Raw genomic sequence first — 19,632 nt, forward strand, 5'->3', positions numbered from 1 at the left:
GGCAGGGTTGGCCATGCCGAATGGGAGGCACCTGATCTATCAGGAGGTGAGGGTGACAGGGACCCTGAACAAGACCTTCATCATAGTCTCTGTGGGAAAGAATCTCTGAGGTAGGGCAGACTCGGAATTTGCTGGTTTGAATAACTTTGTGGTCTTTGGGTTATGGGGGCTGTGGGTAGCGGTCTTGCCAGGTGGCCCAGAATGGTTTAGGGGAGGTGGGCAGTAGTCCAGGGCAGGGACCTGGCAAAGGAGGTAGTGGGTATGAGGTTCTCATTCTGGAGAGCTGCACTTAAGAACACACTTAGTTGATGTTTGTTTCTAGGGATTGGCAGCTCTTGGGAGGGTGGGCTGAAAAGCCCATGTTCCACTTGGACTATGAGGCGCTAAACTTTTCTCATTTGTGCCCTAAAAACATTTTGTTAGTCTCAGGTTAGCCTTTACATCTATCTCATCTATCTCCCAAGGAAGTCATGAGCCAGCAGCCCACTCGGATCGACGAAGATGTTGTACCCTTTGGCAGGATGGGATAGGAAGGCACAGACTTGTACAGGTTTATGTAGGAGACATTTTTGTTTTTGTTTTTGTTTTGGTGGGAATCAGTCCAAGCCAGCTGCCTGATTGGCCGAAAGAACAAGTGTGCACATTTAACCCCCAGCCTGGGAGGTAGTGATTGGCTCTGGAGAAAATGGAACCCAGATCTCTCATTTTAGCTAAGGTATAGATTGAAAGTGAGGCACCAGCGATACATGTGTGATTAGGGTTCAGCCCAAATAGATGTGGGTGATTCCTTCCTGTCCGGAAGGCTTCTGTACCGACCACGTTTCTGGCAGGTCCAAGATTGAAAGTTTGGCCTTGAATTCTGAACAGATGTCCAACCCAAGTGTCACACTTCGTGGGGGATAAAGGACTGAGAAGGCAGTGAGTGTTAGGCAGTCTCAGCAGGCCTTGGGAGCGCGATCCTGTCTGGCCTCTGCTTCATCATCTCCCCAGCTTCCTCTTCAGAAGCCCTGGCCCTCTCTTCTGCCTTTGCCGCTCCTTTTTTTTTTTCAATTCTTTGGCAGTTTCATACACGCGTACACAGAACTTCGGTCATTTTCACATCTGTGTCTCACCCACCTCCCTGTCCTGCTGACATCCTCCTTCCCAACATGGCCCTTGGGACATGTGTGCATGTGCGTGCATGTGTGTGTCTCACAGAGTTAAATGAAGATTGTTTGCATGAGCATCCGTGGAGGTTATTCATGAATCATGGGCAATCCCATTACAGTCGATGCCACCCTTTCACCCCAGCACCCATTAGCTGCCTATAGTCCCATAGTCTGGGAGGGATGGGCCTCATTGGCTCCTCCTCCATGCATGATAGCACGGTGACCAGCCCAGTCCTGTGCAGGTTTTATGCAGGTAACCACAGCTGTGGCGAGTTCAGGAGCGCAAAGGCAGTGCCGTGACCAGATGCTGTTTTACGTCACTCCTCCTGGACCTCCTCCCAGGATGTTCTCCAGCCTTGGAGGTGGGTAGAGATAACTTGTGGATCGAGCATACCAGTCAGTGACTCTCAGTGCTTTGATGAGTTGTGAGTCTGCATTCACCCCATCATTGCAAAAAGGAGCTCCTCTGATGAAGGCCGAGAGCAGAGCTAGTCTGTGGATATAAACACAAACATTTAGAAGGCAATTCGTGTCCATTCACAAAACAGCAGTAGTGGGTTTTCTCCTGGGGCCTATGACATCACCAGCCACAGATTCTTGACCAGGTTTACAGTCGAGGCCTGAGCCCCCTCCTATGGAAAGGAATAGAAAGAAAGTTGATTATTCCCACAAAAGTCATGCTACTGTTGTGTCAGCAAGCGTACCTGGCAGGTCATTGTTGTAACCGGTCGAGTCCACAGCTGGGTAGAAACATTGGTGACCTTTCTCTGCCAGCAACTATCTAGTACCTTTTGGCACCGTGAGAGCTCGCCGCCAGGGAGGAACCTTCCAGCCACAGGTTGTGCAGCAGCTTTTGTGAGTGGTCGTCCAGACTGGGTGAGTCAGTTCTGCTCCTGAGTAACACTAGTCACCTCCGTGGTTCAGCACGCTTGACTGTAGTGGTGTCCTTTGGTCTGTCTGCTTCCCTAATCTGGAGGGAGTGGATGTTTGTACCCATCTCCTGGGATCAGTGTCACACAACACAGGCATACTGATGGGTTCTCTTCTTTTTTCTTCCTCGTAAGGAACCCCAGTTTTGTAGCTCACCGTGATAACTTACCGCCTTGTTTTAAATGATTCTCCCACAAGTAAACATTAATTCATAATAAATCTTTTACCCCTTTACTCAGAGACTTTACTATCTGGAATTTCATATTTTAGCACACCCACAGTGAACATGTACCTCTTCAATGATATTTTGCAAATAATGCTGAGAGTTTTCTTGGGTCTGTCCTTCGTCAGCCAACTGTTCTCATTACGTGAGACTAATAATTAAAATCATAATCATTGGTGTATAAATGCAGTTATTATGACCAGTTACTGTTTAGTGTTACTTCATACTAGTCAGTCTCCTGAGTGATTGATGTGTGTGTGGAGGCACACACAGTCCCAGTTCCCCTTGGGGAAATGTCATTGTCCCCACTTTTTAGAAAGGCATCTGACGTGCAGATGGGTGAAGTGATGTGCATAGACACGTACCAGAATGGATGAGGTAGTTTGGTCTGAAATATCATCAGTGTGCTCAATTGCCATCATGGTAGACTAAGGCAAAAATAGCAAATAACAAGCTGTGATTCAACAAAACTTTTCCTTAACTCTTCATGGCTTGACTCCCTCCTCCTCTTCCTCCTCCTCCTCCTCCTCCTCCTCCTCCTTCTCCTCCTCCTCCTTCTCCTCCTCTTCCCTCACATAGTCTCTGTTATGGGCTCTTTGGAAGTTGGCTGCCATGCATTCCCTAGGTTTAAATTCATCAGTCACAGTCACAGAGAGTGCCCATGAGCCCTGAGATTGCTCAGCACCATGTCCTTGCAAGGTTTCATAAGCCCCCGACCTCTGCTTTTATTGGCATCTTCGCCCCACTGTTGCATCCTCAGCACCATGCATCTCACGGGTACCTGGAAGGTGATCAGAAGGTTATTGCTTTGGAGTCAGTGGACTCTGAGCTCATGAAGAGAATCAAGGGTTGATCCGCGCATGCGACTTCCTGGCTTCTGTCCACGCAGCATGCCATTTAGTTACTGTACTGGCTGACATTTTGCTTCAGGTAACCGAAAACTCAACTACATGGGCTTAAACATAGGTTATTAATCTCTCTTGAGCCATAGGAATCCCAGATCAGTGTGTCAGGACTGATTTAACTGCTAACAAGAGTCATCTAGGTACTGGGCTTCTCTTCCTGGAAGTTGGGAAAGCAACAGGAGAAGCTTATGAAATTGAAAATTCATCTCAGTGGTTGGATTTTCTAGTGTTGCATAAGGAGCGATGTATGAAACTCATAAACCTCTTTCAATGAGTGTGGAGTTCTGATTGCATTTATAATTTATGTGTGGGGGCTGGAGACATGGCTCACCAGTTAAGAGCACTGGCTGCTCTTCCAGAGGACTGGGTTCAATTCCCACACCTATATGATGGCTCACAACTGTTTATAGCTCCAGCTCCAATGCCTCCTCTGGCCTCTGGGGGCACTGCACATACATGGTGCATCTGCAGACATGTAGGCAAACACTCATACACATGAAATAAAACATTTAAAAAATGTTTTAAAAACCAAAGAATCCCATCTCCTCTTGGGAAAGCAGTTCTTTGTTGAAAAATATATAATATATTGTGGGGGGAGACAGGTGGAAACGGGTCCTGTTGGGGAGCTCTTTCCTGCTGTGACTGCCTTTTATTGAAATCTGCGGCCCCGAAAGCTGGTTGAACATGTGTGCCTGGGCGACTGTTGACAAGTGCTACTGCAGGGTGACCTGGCTGTCATTTTAGTAGGGAGAAACCAGTGTCAGTGTTTATAGTTTTTTTTCATATGTTCCCTGGGGGAAATATCCCAGTCTCTGGGTAGGGAGTTTTCCGACGTGTAGTGTTCTGGGCAGTTAAGATGTTTGCCCTACTGACTGTCTGCATTTCCCATCTCTATTCCTGTGCCCAGCGTCATGCTGAGTGGACGGAAGAGGGGATTCCCAGCAAGGGAAGAAGGATCTTTAAGTGCAGTTTTTAAAAGCCATTTTTCTAATTTTCTTGTATTCCATTCCCATTTCTTTAGTACCCGGTGCCCCTGACTCCTGAACATTTGGTAGCGAGGGCGGGGAATGTTCTGGAGTTCAGGTGGCACAGCCTCGTCTGTCTGCGATCTGCCTGTGCTCCGTCAGGTCTTGCGGCGACTTCCTGTCTCTTGTTTTCAGTTCTGTGTCTGTCAGCTTTTCTCGGTGTGTTAGAAAACGCCGGAGTCAGTCATCAAAGAGGAAACCCTAATTTGGCTCACAGTTTAGGGTTCCATTCCACAGTTGGTCGGCATGTTGCATCGGGCCTTTAGTGAGGTAACGTGTCTTGGAGGCAATAGTGGGACAAACTGTTTACCTCATTGCTAAGAACCTTGCAATGAGGGGCACGTGACTAAAGTCTGCCAGCCTCCTTCAGCGGCACTCCTGAAGTGACCGAGTCCTGGACCCCGTTTCTTAAAGTTTCTACCCTGCCCTCATCGCATTGCCTCAGATTCTAGGACTGTTACACTTGAGTCTTTGAAGGACATTGAAACCTGACAGTTGGTGCACTTGTATGTGTCCACGTGTGTGTTTATTTTTCAAAGCAGCATCCTTTATAATTGACTCAAACTTAAAATGACTCAAAAGCATTCCACAGTAGAATGTGTAAGTAAATTGTGGCATAGGCAGAGCTGATGTGGGAAAACAGATGTTGAACAGCAAAGGAAGAAAGAAATAATATGTAGTCTATTTCATGAATACTCACAAATATTTCTGGACATTCCATAGAAGTATTGAAAACCCATAAAAATGAATGCTATGGAGTCTTTTTAATTTTTAAAATGTTTTTAAAACATTTTAGTAGAATTACATCATTCCCCCTTTTCTTTTCTCCAGTCCCTCCCAGGCACCTTCCCTCAAACTCCTTCCATGCCCCCACTTTCAAATTGATAGCCTCGTTTTATTTGATTATTACTCTATGTGTACACCCTGCTGAGTCCGTTTTTATTGGTGTATACGTATGATTTCAAGGCTGACCACCTTGCACTGGACAACCAGTGTGGGGCTCATCCCTAGGAGAGGCTAATTCTTGTTCTCCCAGAAGCCACCAGTTGCTTGTAGTTTGTTGTCTAGAGTGGGACCCTGCAAAATGTCGCCCCTCCAGTGTTGACCTGTCCATTGATATTGCCATTGTTCCAGCCTTGTTTATGTGGCCATTTCTAGAAGAGGCTGTTTCGTAGTGGAATTCCTGGTATGCTGGCTCTTACAGTCTTTCTGCCCCTCCTTTCTCGATGTTCCCTGAGCCATAGATGCAGGAGCTGTGCATATCCATTGGAGTTGAACTCCCCGCAATCTGTTATCTCTGCACTCCTTTGTGGTTTTCTCTGGTGGTCTCCATTCGCTGTAAAGAGAGTTGTCTTTGATGAGGGGTGGTCGTTACACTTCTCTGTGATAGAAAGATAAGATTTAGACTTCAGTTAGGGGTTACGCTGCTCTAGCAGTGGCAGTTGTAGACTCTTTTCTAAGGTCCGTGACCTCACTGGCCCCAGGAAACTGGCTAGGTTTTCCTCCTGTTGTTATAAAGCAACGAAAATTAAATAAACTGATTCTGATAACAAGTATTACAAACATTATATAAAAGAAAAATCACAAGACTTGGTATGACTCCGGTTATATCGAATCAATCAAAAACTAAACCATATGATTAGAGGCTTCATACATAGGTGGTAAACTCTACAGAAAGGACTGGGGACACCTGCCAGACACTCAGGGTCTCAGGGAATGAGAATGGAACTGTGACCGGGAAGGGACGTTCAGAGACCTTCCTGGCTGCCAGCAGTCCCCCACCCCGTGATAATAACAGGAGCACTGCAAAGCGTCCTTGAGCATTGGGAGAGATGTATGAAGAATTCTGTATGTATTTTGCTTTAACTAATACTAATGGGTTTGTTTTTGTTTTGTTTTGTTTTTGTTTTTGTTCGCTTTTGAGACAGGGTCTTGGTTGTTTTTGAAACAGCTTTGGCTGTCCTGGAACTTGATTTGTAGACCAGACTGGCCCCAAACTCATAGAGATCTGCCTGCTTCTGCCTCCCAAGTGCTGGAATTAAAAGCGTGCACCACCATGCCCGGTTGTAATTTGTTTTTGTTTTTCTGGCCCCTTTTCTTTTCTGTCTGCTGTCATTTCAGTGGAGAGGGAGCGAGGGAATGATTCACGTGCTCAGGCTCTTACCTGTACCGGGAACAGTGTATTCTTCTATTTTTTTCTTTTTTTTTTTGGTTTTTCGAGACAGGGTTTCTCTGTGTAGCTTTGCGCCTTTCCTGGAACTCACTTGGTAGTCCAGGCTGGCCTCGAACTCACAGAGATCCGCCTGGCTCTGCCTCCCGAGTGCTGGGATTAAAGGCGTGCGCCACCACCGCCCGGCGTGTATTCTTCTATTAAAGGAGAATTCTACGTATATCTGAAATCTGTGAAGTTTTAAGGTAATCAAACATGTATCGCCCAGCCAATTCTTTCACATAGGAATGAAAGGCTAATTAAAATTCCTGGCCAAGAGTCCATTTCCAAAATAATTAAAACTCCAGGTTTGTTTAAATGAAACCATGACCTTTTTTTATTTTTAAAGACCATATATATCTTTTCAATTTTTAGATTGCCAGCCATGCCTTTAGTGAAGAGGAACATCGAGCCCCGGCACCTGTGCCGCGGCGCTCTGCCGGAAGGAATCACCAGTGAGCTTGAATGTGTAACTAATAGCACTCTCGCCGCCATCATCCGCCAGCTAAGCAGTCTGAGTAAGTCCCCACTTTGTCCCCAGTTATTGGCAGTATTTTATGGACTTCACACTACCCAGTGGGTTTTGACTCAAGAGTGGCAGCTGTGGCAATAAGACTCCTCCTCCATCCGCCGTGACCAATGAGTGTGTCTGCCCTAGGCTCCTGAAGCCTGCCTCTGCATTTAGAGTTGTCATCATGGAAACAGGAGCTTGCACATCACTAGAGAGGACCAGAGGTGTAGACTTGGCATGGTGTTCATTTTTAATGCCTTTTCAGATGAACTTGATTGTAGATCAAACTTTTTTCTTTAGCGAACTGCCTTGTTAAATTGACAGGACCAAGTTTTTTTTTTTAACCTGTTAGGTTGAAAATTAGTTAGCATCGCAGTGTAAGAGTATGCTGTTGGTGTTCAACAGATCTGTGCCCAATTCCAAATAGAAAATCAACAGGTAAGCTGATTATTGTATGCATGTCATGTGTGTTAGACATATATGTAGTTGATTGATAATGGATACACCCTTAAGGAAGGAAAGATTCCGTCACTCTGTCAATGAAAGTTAATATTAAATATTCAAGGGATTATTCTGGGAATTCAACTATGCATGAAAAGGCTTTTTTCTTCAAAGCTTTCTGAAGTTATATATTTCTCCCACTTTGACTTTTCCGTCCTGACCTTCTTTTCTCACTTGTCTCCACTCCTTTTTAGTGATGACAGATTTTCACACTTAAAATCTGTAGGAACTGGTCAGAGCTAGAAAATCTCCATGAAATTCTGTATTCTGGTAGCCTTAAGCACAGAAGGTAGATGTGTGTGTGTGTGTGTGTGTGTGTGTGTGTGTATGAGAGAGAGAGAGAGAGAGAGAGAGAGAGAGAGAGAGAGAGAGAGAGAGAGAGAGACTGACTGACTCATGTGTACCTTAATGTATTTATTTTGGAAAAGAACTACTGCACATGACTATTTCTTATAAGAATTATATTTGGTACTGATGTTTTTAAGGAGATTTGTAAATTATGGAAAACATAACTTGGAAATTGATTAACATGTATTTTGAAATGGATTGCCTCAGAAATCTAAGCTAATTACAGTCGACTTTGGGGTAGTGGTTATTCATAGAATATATACATTTATATAATTACAGGGGGAAAATCTCTTGCAAGTTACGATAGACACACATTTCTATTTGCTTTTGTGTATTTTTGCAAGTTTATTTTCTTGTTTGTAGCTAGAATGTCTGCTGACAAAGTATAAGTAACAAAAACGGACTTAAACTTAAAAATTTAATAACCAGGCTACCCCTTGAACTGTGGTATTCAGCAGAATGTTGTATTAATCAGGTTTATTCTGCCTGTTTGGGCACAGTCCCGTGTAACTGGCTTTCCCGCCTGATTCATTGCACACAGCTCTTGTAATCTGTACCCCCAAACCCCCTCCAAGTGCAGCCACACCCTGTGCTTGAAACCTGTAGATGTGCTAAACACTCAAGAACGTTCATAAAGCAGCTGCCCTTAGGGTAAGGATATTTCCCGGGCCCAGGAAATCACAGATTGTGGAATTCCTTTAAATGTGGAGGGAGCAGTAGAAAAATTGGTGCCAGAGTGTTTCCTATCAGCTCCCCTGCCTTTGAAGGTGGAGGACAGGCACTCCTTAGAAGCCAAAGGCGGGGGAATGGACTCTCCTGAACTCCCAAAGGAACAGCCTTGCTAGTAGCTCGACTTTAATCCTGTACAGACCAAGTCCATTCTAGACATCAGTCCTCCAAGTATAGGATAATATCTGTGGTTTAAAGCTGTCATTTGTGAATCCATCTGTTACTCTGAAGTGGATTTTGTTGTATTGCACAGGATCAAACAGAGACTTGGCACCACTGTGCACCACTGATCCTCTGGGGCCTCACAACTGGACCAGCAGTGGTACCTACCTCTCCAGGACACTCAGTTCCTACCTAAGTTCCCTCAGTGACTCCCAAACCTCTCTCTCCTCCAGACTCACTTGGAGAGCATTAAAACAAGATTCCAGGAAGCATCCCATAGGTAGAGATCGGAACATGGAGCAGAGATGCTAGCCACCAAATGCAGACCTGTGTGTCTGCATTTAAAAGATAATCTAGGCCAATCAATTCATTTTAGGAAGTTTGAATGAAGAAACACAATGAATTATGGGGCCTGCTGTTAAAATGTCATCCCAGGATAAGGATCCTTGATGACCACCCTGGAAACCCAAGTTGTAGAGCAGGCAGATCTGAGAAGAAGGCTGCAGTCAGTGGTGTCTGTCTCTCCAGATAGGTCCACAGCTCCCCAAACAGCACACTCATAGGGGAGCATGTGAGCAAAACCTGAGCCTGTGGGGGACATTCTCATTCAAACACCACACTTATGATATGTTTCGGCCTTGCCCTCCACCTTGCCCTGTGCAATTCCTTCTGTTTGGCTGCATTGAATGTGTCCCCCCGCATTGTGCTTCAGTCTGTGAGGAGTCTTTCCTCGGAGGGTTTTATTGGTGACTGAGTTCTAAGTGTGTGTATGATGGAGTGGGGGCTGCTCACCTCAGGTACTCATCAGCGACTTTCTGACTATGAGGGTGGGCAAGACTGCAGGCCAAGTGGAACCAAGCAGCCTGATTTTGGTCGCTTAGGCAATGGCTGAGATGGCTTCCCCTTGGGTTTTTTTTTTTTCCCCTCCAAGGCATTTATGGCCAATCTCAGCCTCACTGCCCCCATCTCTGCACTTGGCACTGGCCCTCTGTCATTCTACCCAAGGAGTGTGCCACCATGAGAAAGTGGGCTGTGCTAGCACCAGAATCAGAATTTACAGTGTAATTTTTAAGTGGGGTGGAGGAGATCAGTATTACCTTTGTCACAGTGGACTCCACCCCCATTATACCATCACCAGGCTGGACAAAGTGGCACGGGATTGTAATCTCAGCACCAGGAACTGGAGGCAGGAGGACCAGGAATTCAGAGTCATTCTTGAATGTACAGAGAGTTCCAGGCCAGCCTGACTCCATTAGACCTTGTCTTTCATGGTCTTGTCTTTTCTAATTATCATCAGAAGGCGTTATTGTTTGTCTTGGTATTAGGATTCTGGCTAATATCTCCATCAGATCAACCCCTCTTCCTCCTCCATCAGATCAACCCCTCTTCCTCCTCCATCAGATCAACCCCTCTTCCTCCTCCATCAGATCAACCCCTCTTCCTCCTCCATCAGATCAACCCCTCTTCCTCCTCCATCAATCCAAGCCCTCTTCCTCCTCCATCAATCCAACCCCTTTTCCTCCTCCATCAATCCAACCCCTCTTCCTCCTCCATCAAATCCATCACCTCTTCCTCCTCCATCAAATCCATCACCTCTTCCTCCTCCATCAAATCCATCACCTCTTCCTCCTCCATCAAATCCATCACCTCTTCCTCCTCCATCAAATCCATCACCTCTTCCTCCTCCATCAAATCCATCACCTCTTCCTCCTCCATCAAATCCATCACCTCTTCCTCCTCCATCAAATCCATCACCTCTTCCTCCTCTCTCCATCAGATCCAACCCCTCTTCCTCCTCCATCAAATCAACTCCTCTTCCTCCTCCCTCCATCAAATCCAACCCCTCTTCCTCCCTCCATCAGATCCAACCCCTCTTCCTCCTCCCTCCATCAGTTCAATCCCTCTTCCTCCTCCATCAGATCCAACCCCTCTTTCTGCCATCCACAGTTAACACTTTCAGGTGCAGTTCCAGATGGGTGATGTTCAGCACCTGGATTTCCTACAGGCATGAGAGAAAGGCCGTCTGACAGGCCATCATGGTGGCGGGTGTTAGTGGGAGCTAAAGGATTTGCCTTAATCTTACATTGGCCGTCCCTCTCTGAGAGCAGAGGCTGGCCTGGGGACCCACCATTTTCTTGTGGTTCTAGAGTAGACAAAAACACCAGAAATCCCCCAAGGAATCGTGGTTGTCTGTTACTCACCTGGTCATTCTGATCCTACTAAGTTTATTGGAAACTCACGAAAGTGAGGATTGAAGAGACTGTTTAAAGCCTGGAGAGATTCTGGTCCTGTCTACTGAACAGGATCCAGAGCCCTGCTCTCCCGTGCCTTTAGGCTGTCAGCACATTCCTTTTACAGCCTAATTGAACACCAGCTTTCAAGACAAAGGATTTTCGCAACATTGTTTTTCAGTGGGGTTTTTAGAAAGCCTTTTCAATGAGAGGATATTGGCTGCTGCTACTAAGGTTAGGGACAGTCACAGGAAGGAACACTTGTGACTTGAGCAGTGTTAGTATGAAAGACAAAGGCCCACAAGCCTTCCGAGTTTATCCAGTAACATTTGCAAAGTTTTCATCATGAATTTTCAGATGATTTCTGAATGGCACTAAGTCTAATACAGGAGATTGGAAGAGTGGGTGAGGGAGCAAAGCCCCGCTAACACAGCTTTGGCTAACTCTGTGTTACTTGGTGTCCAGCTGAGGAGCGTTGAGGCATTTCCTTTGGATAATGACAGTCGGTTCTGCACACCAATTAGCATGAAACAGAGAATGCTTCTCCACCGTCTTCCTTGATTAATGATCTCAAGCTCTTGCTCCTCTCAGCCGGCTGCTCAATTAAAATTGCAGTATCTTGCAATCAGCTCCTTGCTGGTATTATAGTGTAATGTTTTTATAAGTTGAAACTTCATTAAAGCCAGAAACTTCCAAGAAAGATGCTTTTTAAAGAATGGAAAGATGAGCCACTGAATAGAAGAAATATGTTTTGTACGTAGATCTGATAAAAGACTTATCAAAGAAATCTAAAAACTCAGTAGTAAGCAAGGCAGGGAACTAATCAAGAAGAAAACAAATACTGGGGAATGGAGAGATGGCTCAGTCATAAGAGCACCGGCTGCTCTCACAAGATCTGGATTCAGTTCCCAGCACCCACATGGCAGCCACAGCCATCTGTAACTCTAGTTTCAGGAGAACCTGACGCCCTCTTCTGGCCTCCACAAACACTGCATGCCTGTGGTGTACATACAAACACACAGGCAAACACTCATACACATAAAATAAAAAATGTTTTTTAAAAGTGAATAAATAACAGTACACGTTCACCAAGGAAGAATGAGATAACAGATACACATGTAAGAAGATACATAAAAGTCTGGTAACTGGGAACTCATGATGGGAGAAGAGAACTGGCCGCTACAAGTTGCCCTCCGACCTCACTATGTGCAGGACAGCATGCACACACATGCACATGTGCACATACTGTTGGAATTTTTTAAAGTTTATTTATATGTATATGAGTGTTTTACCTGCATTTATTTCTGTGGATCACATATGTACAGTGTTCATGGAGGCCAGAAGAGGGCATCAGATCCCCTGGAACTGGAGTTGCACATGGCTGTGAGCTGCCATGTGGACGCTGGGAACTGAACCAGGTCCTCTGCAAGAGCAGCCAGTGCTCTTAACCTCTGAGCCATCGCTCCAGCCCATATAAATTTTTTTCTTTTTTAAAGAATATACATTGTTGTAATTCCCAGGTAGCATTCACCAGATGGAACATCTGCTAGAATATAGCAAATCTGTCTGAAGAGATTAATATATAGAGTGTGATGATAATGAGATGATAATTATCTTTAAGATAATTTTCAAATATTGGAAAATCAAGCAATATTTTTTAAAGTATTCCCGGTCAAAGAAAAATCCAAGATGGGAATTAGAAACACATTCATAGTGATAATGAACACAAAATACCAATGTCTTTGTGGGCTTTACTTATGGAAATCCACGGTAAATTGCTCAGTGATGCTGTTGTAATTTCTTCATTAATTAGTGTCTGTGTTTTTAGACTTGCCGCTTCATATCTCCTCTTCCCACCCCACATGTACACTCATGAACTTGCTGTTTATTTCACTTATAAAACAAAAGAGAACTACATTCCCTCTGAGGAAATCAACCCCGGGTTGGCGTCTGTACTCACACTGTTCGCCGCTCTTCACTGTGGGTGTGACGTTCATGCATCCATCGAATCTGATTCTGCCACTGCAGCCCACACACTCCTGTTCAGCTCTCTGTTCTGTATCATCTCCCATCACATAGAACCTAGTGTGAGTGCTCCCAGATCTCTTGATCATCCTCCCTGTTTGCTGATTCTCTTCACAGCAAGACTCCTTCAAGAACTCCTCAGGCTCAGCAGCCTCCACTCCCCTCCCTGTCTCCTGTTCCCACTCAGGTTTTGTCCGTCCAATCTTTTGAAACTACATCAACATTTGCAGAGACTTCCAAGTGGCTAATGCCCTCAGTCTCACCCACATTACTTGATTTGTTATTGACATTTGTTCTTGGGTAGCTTCCTGTCTAGAGAGACTGTCTACACCTGGCGTCTGGAACTGTGATGTTTCTCCTGGGATGGTCTCATCTTCCCATCCTCTCTGTTGGAACAAATGCTCTAGGGACTGGCCATTAGATTTTTTTTTCCTCTTTCCAAACATTTGGGAAGCTACTGTGACAATATTTATGCTGTGACTTCAAAGTTTATATCTATAGTTGTGACCTCTCCCCTAGATTTCAAATTCATTTATACAACTACTCACTTGATATCATTGCTTAGGTGTCTCTCACAAGCACATCAGATTCAATATGCCTGAAACACAAATGTATAATTTCTGCCTTTGCTTCTCCTTTCTCTCAAACCAGATGTCCACTCCGTAGCAAAGAGTTCAGTCAGATACGGACTTTGCACACCCACTCTCTCCCCTGCTGCCAGTATCCCCATCCCAGCCATCATCGCCTTCTCTCTGGTGGACAGAGCCCTCCCATCATCTCACCTTGCTAACGCTCCACCGCCCCCAAGGGCGCACATAAATTTCTCTGTTCTGCCACTCTCTGGGCCGGGCAACCCTCCTGGCCTCCTCGGTGTTGCTCACACACACCAAGTGCACTGCGGTCTTCTGCTGGACAGTTCTGCCCCAGATAGAACCTCTGTGCTTCCGTTGATACATTTACCCAAGGCCATGTGCTGCACACACATATACATACAGGCAGAATGCCCATACACATAAAATAATAAGAAAATTCTCAGCTGTCAAATATGGGTGAGAATCCCTTTACAGTCTTTATACTTTGGCATTTTGGGGACATGTCTCTCAATCTGGTGTTATTGGTTCACCAGGTCCTGATAAACCCAGAAGCCGAGCCTTTGTCAATAACAAATGAATAACTTGTAACTCCCTCAATACAGTCATGAACTCACTCCCGAATTACTTTACTTTAGCTCTTACTAGACTTGCTATATATATTAGCAGAATTCAGCATTTCAGATCTTTTTGGAAAGTTGAAAACTGTAGTGGCAACACTTTTTTTCGTATTCACCAGAAAATACACTTCCTCCCATTTCCTTCCTTTTTAGCCACTTATCTGCTTTCTGCAGCTGAAAAACATTCATTACGCAAGTCTTTAATTTCTGTATCTTGTTATAAATCAAGAGCTTCTGAGTGGAAAGATACCATCAATTCATGCTCTCCAAGTTGTTAAGTATTCATGGTAGAGGCTACATGTCATCTATCATTTTCTGCTCATATAGCATCTCATAGAGTGAACAGTTTTCTCAACAGGACACACCATGCTTTGACAGGATGCTGTGACTTCTGCAAGAGACCGCGGTACACACATCTGTCTTGGTGGTGCACACTGTCCATAAAAGTGATTTTTATAAAAGCTAAGTGAGAAGAAGAGTTCTTGATGCTTCCTTGGTGTGTGTGTGTGTGTGTGTGCATGGTGAATGCATAAGCATGAACATGAGTGTGTGCATCTGCATGTGTATGCATGTGCACACAAGCTGTGTCCATCCCTGTGTGTTCAGAACCATGAATGGTCAAGTAGCAAACAAATTAGTACCATTTGGTTATGTCACACATTCAGACACAGAGCACTGGTAGACTGGGGTTCCTCACACAGGGTCTGAGCAATGCTCTTCTTTCACATTTCTGTGCCTGTTAGGGATTTTGAGGTGCCCCCGAAGTAGTAGAAACATTTGATCCCTTTAGCTAATGTTCTCAACAAGTCTATGGGCAGCATCTGTTGTGTGCTTACTCATTAACAAGAAGACATTGGTCCAGTCCGTGTCTTTTCTCTTCAGAAGCCATTGAGAACCAGCTCTGCGTAAGTAGTGCAGAGGTCAAATGTTCATGTGCTCAGAAAGCTGGTGAGTTAAAAACAGTGTTAGCTTTATGTGAGTCAGGAGCAAGATAAGCTTGGGTATCATGGGAACTCAGTGTTGATGTCTTACAGAAACCCTACCTTGCAGGGCTTGGTTTTAGGTTAACCAGCTCGTGATTCGGTTCATGTTTTCATTCTTTGATTCCCAAACCCTCTCTACTCCAATGTCTTTCCCAAGAACAGTTCACTCAAGGCAACTGCTGACTTTGGTCCCTGCGTGTGCTGTGGTGGCCACGGCCCTGGTGGCTGCTCAGCATTCACAGGACAGCCTGGGTGTGTGTGTTCTCAAAGTTTTCAATGGAAGCTGTTATGTAAATCAGGAGCTGGGGAGTTAGTGGGAGCAGCTTGGCCCTGAGGCGAGAAAGCACGTCTATCTCCTTAACTACAGTCAATGATGTTCAGACGCAGCTTCCACTCTGCCAACAACCTGCCTCCTCAAGGCTTCCACATGATTAGTTTTAATTGTGACAAATATGGATACCATAAAATTGACCATTGTTTGTAGTGGGTACCTGTTCCATCTATGACCTTGAGGTCCCAGCCCTTAGGGCATGGCCTCTGAGCTAGCTTAAGACCTGAGGGGCACATATTCAGGCCATTTTCTTTTCTCCCTCATTGGCTTGGATGATGGGGCTGACTTGGGCAGCAGAAGCAGCGTGGGACCGGCCATCAGCCTTCCAGGACTCTGAGACAGATTTGCCTTATCCTCTTTAGTAATTGTTCTTCTCAATATAAATAATAAATAATTCCTTTATCAGTATCTATGGATTCTCTGCAATATCTGGTGCCCAACCCTATTACAACTTATAACCAACCCCTAACACATGACAATTATCCATAACCCCGAGAAAATAAAAAAAAAAATGTTACACACACACACACACACACACACACACACACACACACAGAGTGCCACTAACTGGGAACCAAGTGTTCTCAAACATGAGTCTGTGAAGAGCATTTCTCTTTCAAACCACCGCAGTGTTCTTGGATCAGTCAACCCGTCTCCCTGAAGTGTTCAGATTCTCTTTTGTCAGTAGGGCAAAGACTCAATAGAAAATGAAAATCAGCATAAGTGCTAGTTGCTTCTGTCAGAGATGTTAATTTCTTAGATGCACTGAGTGCTCATTCACGAAACATTTGTAGAATGAATAAAGAATAGTGATGGGATTTGGAGATTCAAGGCGAGGAAGTACGTCTTTCCAGAAATGTTAAATAGATTTTAAGAACGGGAGGGACCCAGCCATGGTGTCAAATGCTAATAATCCCAGCCCCAGAGAGGCTGAGTCAAGGGGATATGGCCAGCCTGGGCTACATAGCAGGACCCTGTCTACACTATGTCTAGCATCCATAAGAAAGTGGAGGTGAGCCTGGCTGGAAGTTTTAAACCGCAATCTTAGATGCTGATTTTAGAGTGTGCGAGACTCAGTACTGCATTTCCAAGTGTTCGGAGAACATAATGCCATTAGAAGACAGACATCAAGCACAGTGCACGATCATCAGTGCCACCCATTTGATGACATTCTACACCTAACGGCCAAGGTGATCTCTTGAATTTCATTGAGCAATAAAAGGAGAGCTTCATTCCTGAGGTAAGATTTCTGTTTTGTGCAAAATGAGAACTTAGTTTTTTCCTTTAAAGAAGTTTTGTTTAGTGGTGACAACTTGAGTGACAACTTAGCTTACGTGACAGCTCAGGCCGCAGGAGGATGCTGTGCTGTCTGGAATCTTTTACTGTTGTGAAGGCCTTGGGCCGTGACCCTTGCTGTGACACTCATTTGGACAAGCCCTGTGTGGCGGCGGCAGTGAGTCTGCGTGGCAGTTCCTCAGCAGGTGCCCTTCTCCCTTCTCCCTTCTCTTCTCTAGGCAAACATGCAGAGGACATATTTGGTGAGTTGTTTAATGAGGCTAACAACTTCTACATCAGAGCAAATTCTCTTCAAGACAGAATTGATCGCCTCGCTGTCAAAGTCACCCAGCTGGACTCCACAGTGGAGGAGGGTAGGTAATTGCGTGAAGCAGATGTCAACAGGACAGTAGTAATTAACTGCTTCCGTGTAAGCTCGGCTTTCTCCCTTTGGGCAGCATGCTGCCGTTTATCTTGTCTCTTCCTGGAAGAATGGGAAGGGAATGCCCCAGAACAGTGGCTTAATTAGTGACTTTAAAAAATTAGAGTCCCATCCCATCTCCTTCATATGTCATGCTCTTGTTTTAAAAGTTGCAGATGTTACATTTGAATTCAATAGTAATAAATAATCTTAGGACAGTCTCATTTTAATTGAGTTTTGAAGTTTTATTTACAGATTAAAAATAAAACTTTAATAGCTACTTGGTCTGTTCAGGTAAGGAATTGGTAGTATCTTTTAAAGATTCATTTTATTTTTAAATTATGTGACTTTCTGTGTGTCTGTGTGGGGGTGAGTGCAGGTACCTGTGGAGAAGAGGGCATTGAAAGCCCTGGAGCTGGAGTTAAAGGGAGTTGTGAGCCACCCAGTGTGGGCCCTAGGAACTAAACTCAGGTCCCCTGCAAAAGCACTAAGTGCCATCTCTCAGGCCTCAGTTTCTTTTTCTTAATTACATTGACTTTGTAAATGTGTGTCACAGATGAATTGTAGATAGTCTTTCTTGTGTATTGTTATTGGTTCTTAGAATCGAATGCTTATGATAAACTCTACACTGGAGAAGATGAGTAGGTTAAATGATATGAAGTTTCAGGGAATGTGTCCTATCTTTAAACTCCTTTCCCAGGCACAGTTTTACTATATTGTTTGCACTGGCAAGAATATTAGTATTGCAGAGACCTTTTCCTAAAAGCTAAGGAATCTAGGTCCCTTCTCTGGGCTGTCACTTTATTGGTGATGTCACACAGCATACATGAATTATAGTTACGATGATCTAGTGGGATGGCAGATGGACATGCCATGGTCAGATGAGTTAAAAACAATGTAAAAGTTGTGGGAAAAACAAAAAAACAAAAAAACAAAAAACAAAATGCAAGACGGCTCACTTACCCAATCAGCTGAGTGCTTACTTAGCTCAACTTTGTTTCCTAGATCAGGGTACTTATTGTGTGGGTCATAGGTGGAAAAGCTTCATGGTCTCTCTCCCCATCAATGTGAGAGATGCTCCCATTTGTGTATGTTCTGTGCAGGTATTTCACCGAAACTGGGACTAATGATTTCTCCTAAGATACCCAGATCTGTGCACATGCCTGCTGTACTCAGCTGTTTACCGTGTGGTGACTGACAGGTGCCTACTTAAACAGCAACAAATGATTCCCTGGTCCAGTGACATATTTCTGTTATTACAAAAGACAACAGAGCTGTAATTGACCTCATGTCGTAGAGAAAACTTGTCTTTTAGAGGAAGAAAAGGTTTTAAAGGAGCAACAAACACCGTCACTTCAGGAGCCAGAGGAACAACTCAGTGGTAAAGAGCAATTGATGCTCTTGCAGAGGACCCAGAGTCAGTTTCCAGCAAACCACATTGGATGGCTCACAACTGCCTATAATTCAAGTTCCAGGGGGATCCAGTGCCCTCTTCTGGCCTCTGCTGGCACTGCACACATCACTCAGGCACATACACATACAATAAATCTCTTTTAAAAAACCAATATTGGGCCATTCTGGGAGATGTTTATGATTCTGAGTCAAACGATGGCACTTACTTCTAAACAGAAAATCCTTCTATGTAACTCAGCCTGGGGGGTTTTTCTCTCCATAGTCTCACTACAGGATATCAACATGAAGAAAGCATTCAAAAGCTCTACCATCCAGGACCAGCAGGTGGTTTCCAAAAACAGCATTCCCAACCCTGTGGCTGACATTTACAACCAGAGTGACAAGCCTCCGCCTCTGAACATTCTCACACCATACAGGTACGGCTCCCTCACGCTTCCCCACAGCCTCTACAGTGGAGGTGGATAGATGCCTTGGCAGAGGCAAAATGTGCTGGTGTGCTGGGTGGGACCACCTTTGAGGGCTCTTTGGGTTGCAAAAGAACATTTTGAAAACAGTTAACGGCGGCATCATACCCAATGAAATGAGCCATTGCTACAGAACTGTTGGAGTTCGTAATTATAAGATGTATACCAGGAGAAGTGTGAGATCTGGCTTTCGCACTCAGACATGGCTGTCTTCGGCAGAAGTGGCACTTTGCGCTGCAGCCCAGGTGTGGGTACGCCATTCCTTATGTTCACAGTGAGCTGGAGAGAGACAGCACGGTTCATTTATACCATGGTAAAATCCTCGTCCCAGCCCTTCAGCACCGCACAGACATCTGCCGCTCTGTTGTCGCTGTGGTGGTTGTGCATGTCGGGGACAGACTCCAAGAGAAAGGATAGAAAAGCAGCATTCACAGGAAGAGGCTGCCTGCACATGCTCTGTCAGGCCCTGGGTGCCCCTCCGTCACTGTGGGGCTTTCTTCTCATACCTCCTGTCTTCACCTTGGGATCTTCCTTTCTCATTCTTAGTGCCCCCTCGTCCTCCATGGTGGGCCTTGCCCCTCTGCCCAT

General features: G+C 44.9%; 1 protein-coding gene across 5 annotated transcripts in view; it reads left to right on the forward strand.

The window, feature by feature from the left end:
• Positions 1-19,632, forward strand: part of Wasf3 (WASP family member 3) — a 93,525-nt gene that overhangs the window by 54,633 nt on the left and 19,260 nt on the right. For all 5 annotated transcript variants that reach the window (XM_052754499.1, XM_052754496.1, XM_052754500.1 and 2 more), the window contains exons 3-5: positions 6,816-6,958; positions 16,986-17,120; positions 18,843-18,996. In XM_052754499.1, coding sequence (XP_052610459.1) covers positions 6,826-6,958; positions 16,986-17,120; positions 18,843-18,996 — 422 coding nt within the window. In that variant the 5' untranslated portion in view covers positions 6,816-6,825. The remainder of the gene's footprint in view (positions 1-6,815; positions 6,959-16,985; positions 17,121-18,842; positions 18,997-19,632) is intronic.

Source organism: Peromyscus californicus, unplaced genomic scaffold, assembly GCF_007827085.1.
Source record: "Peromyscus californicus insignis strain IS unplaced genomic scaffold, ASM782708v3 Scaffold_2__1_contigs__length_46816999, whole genome shotgun sequence".
Classification (NCBI taxonomy): domain Eukaryota; kingdom Metazoa; phylum Chordata; class Mammalia; order Rodentia; family Cricetidae; genus Peromyscus; species Peromyscus californicus.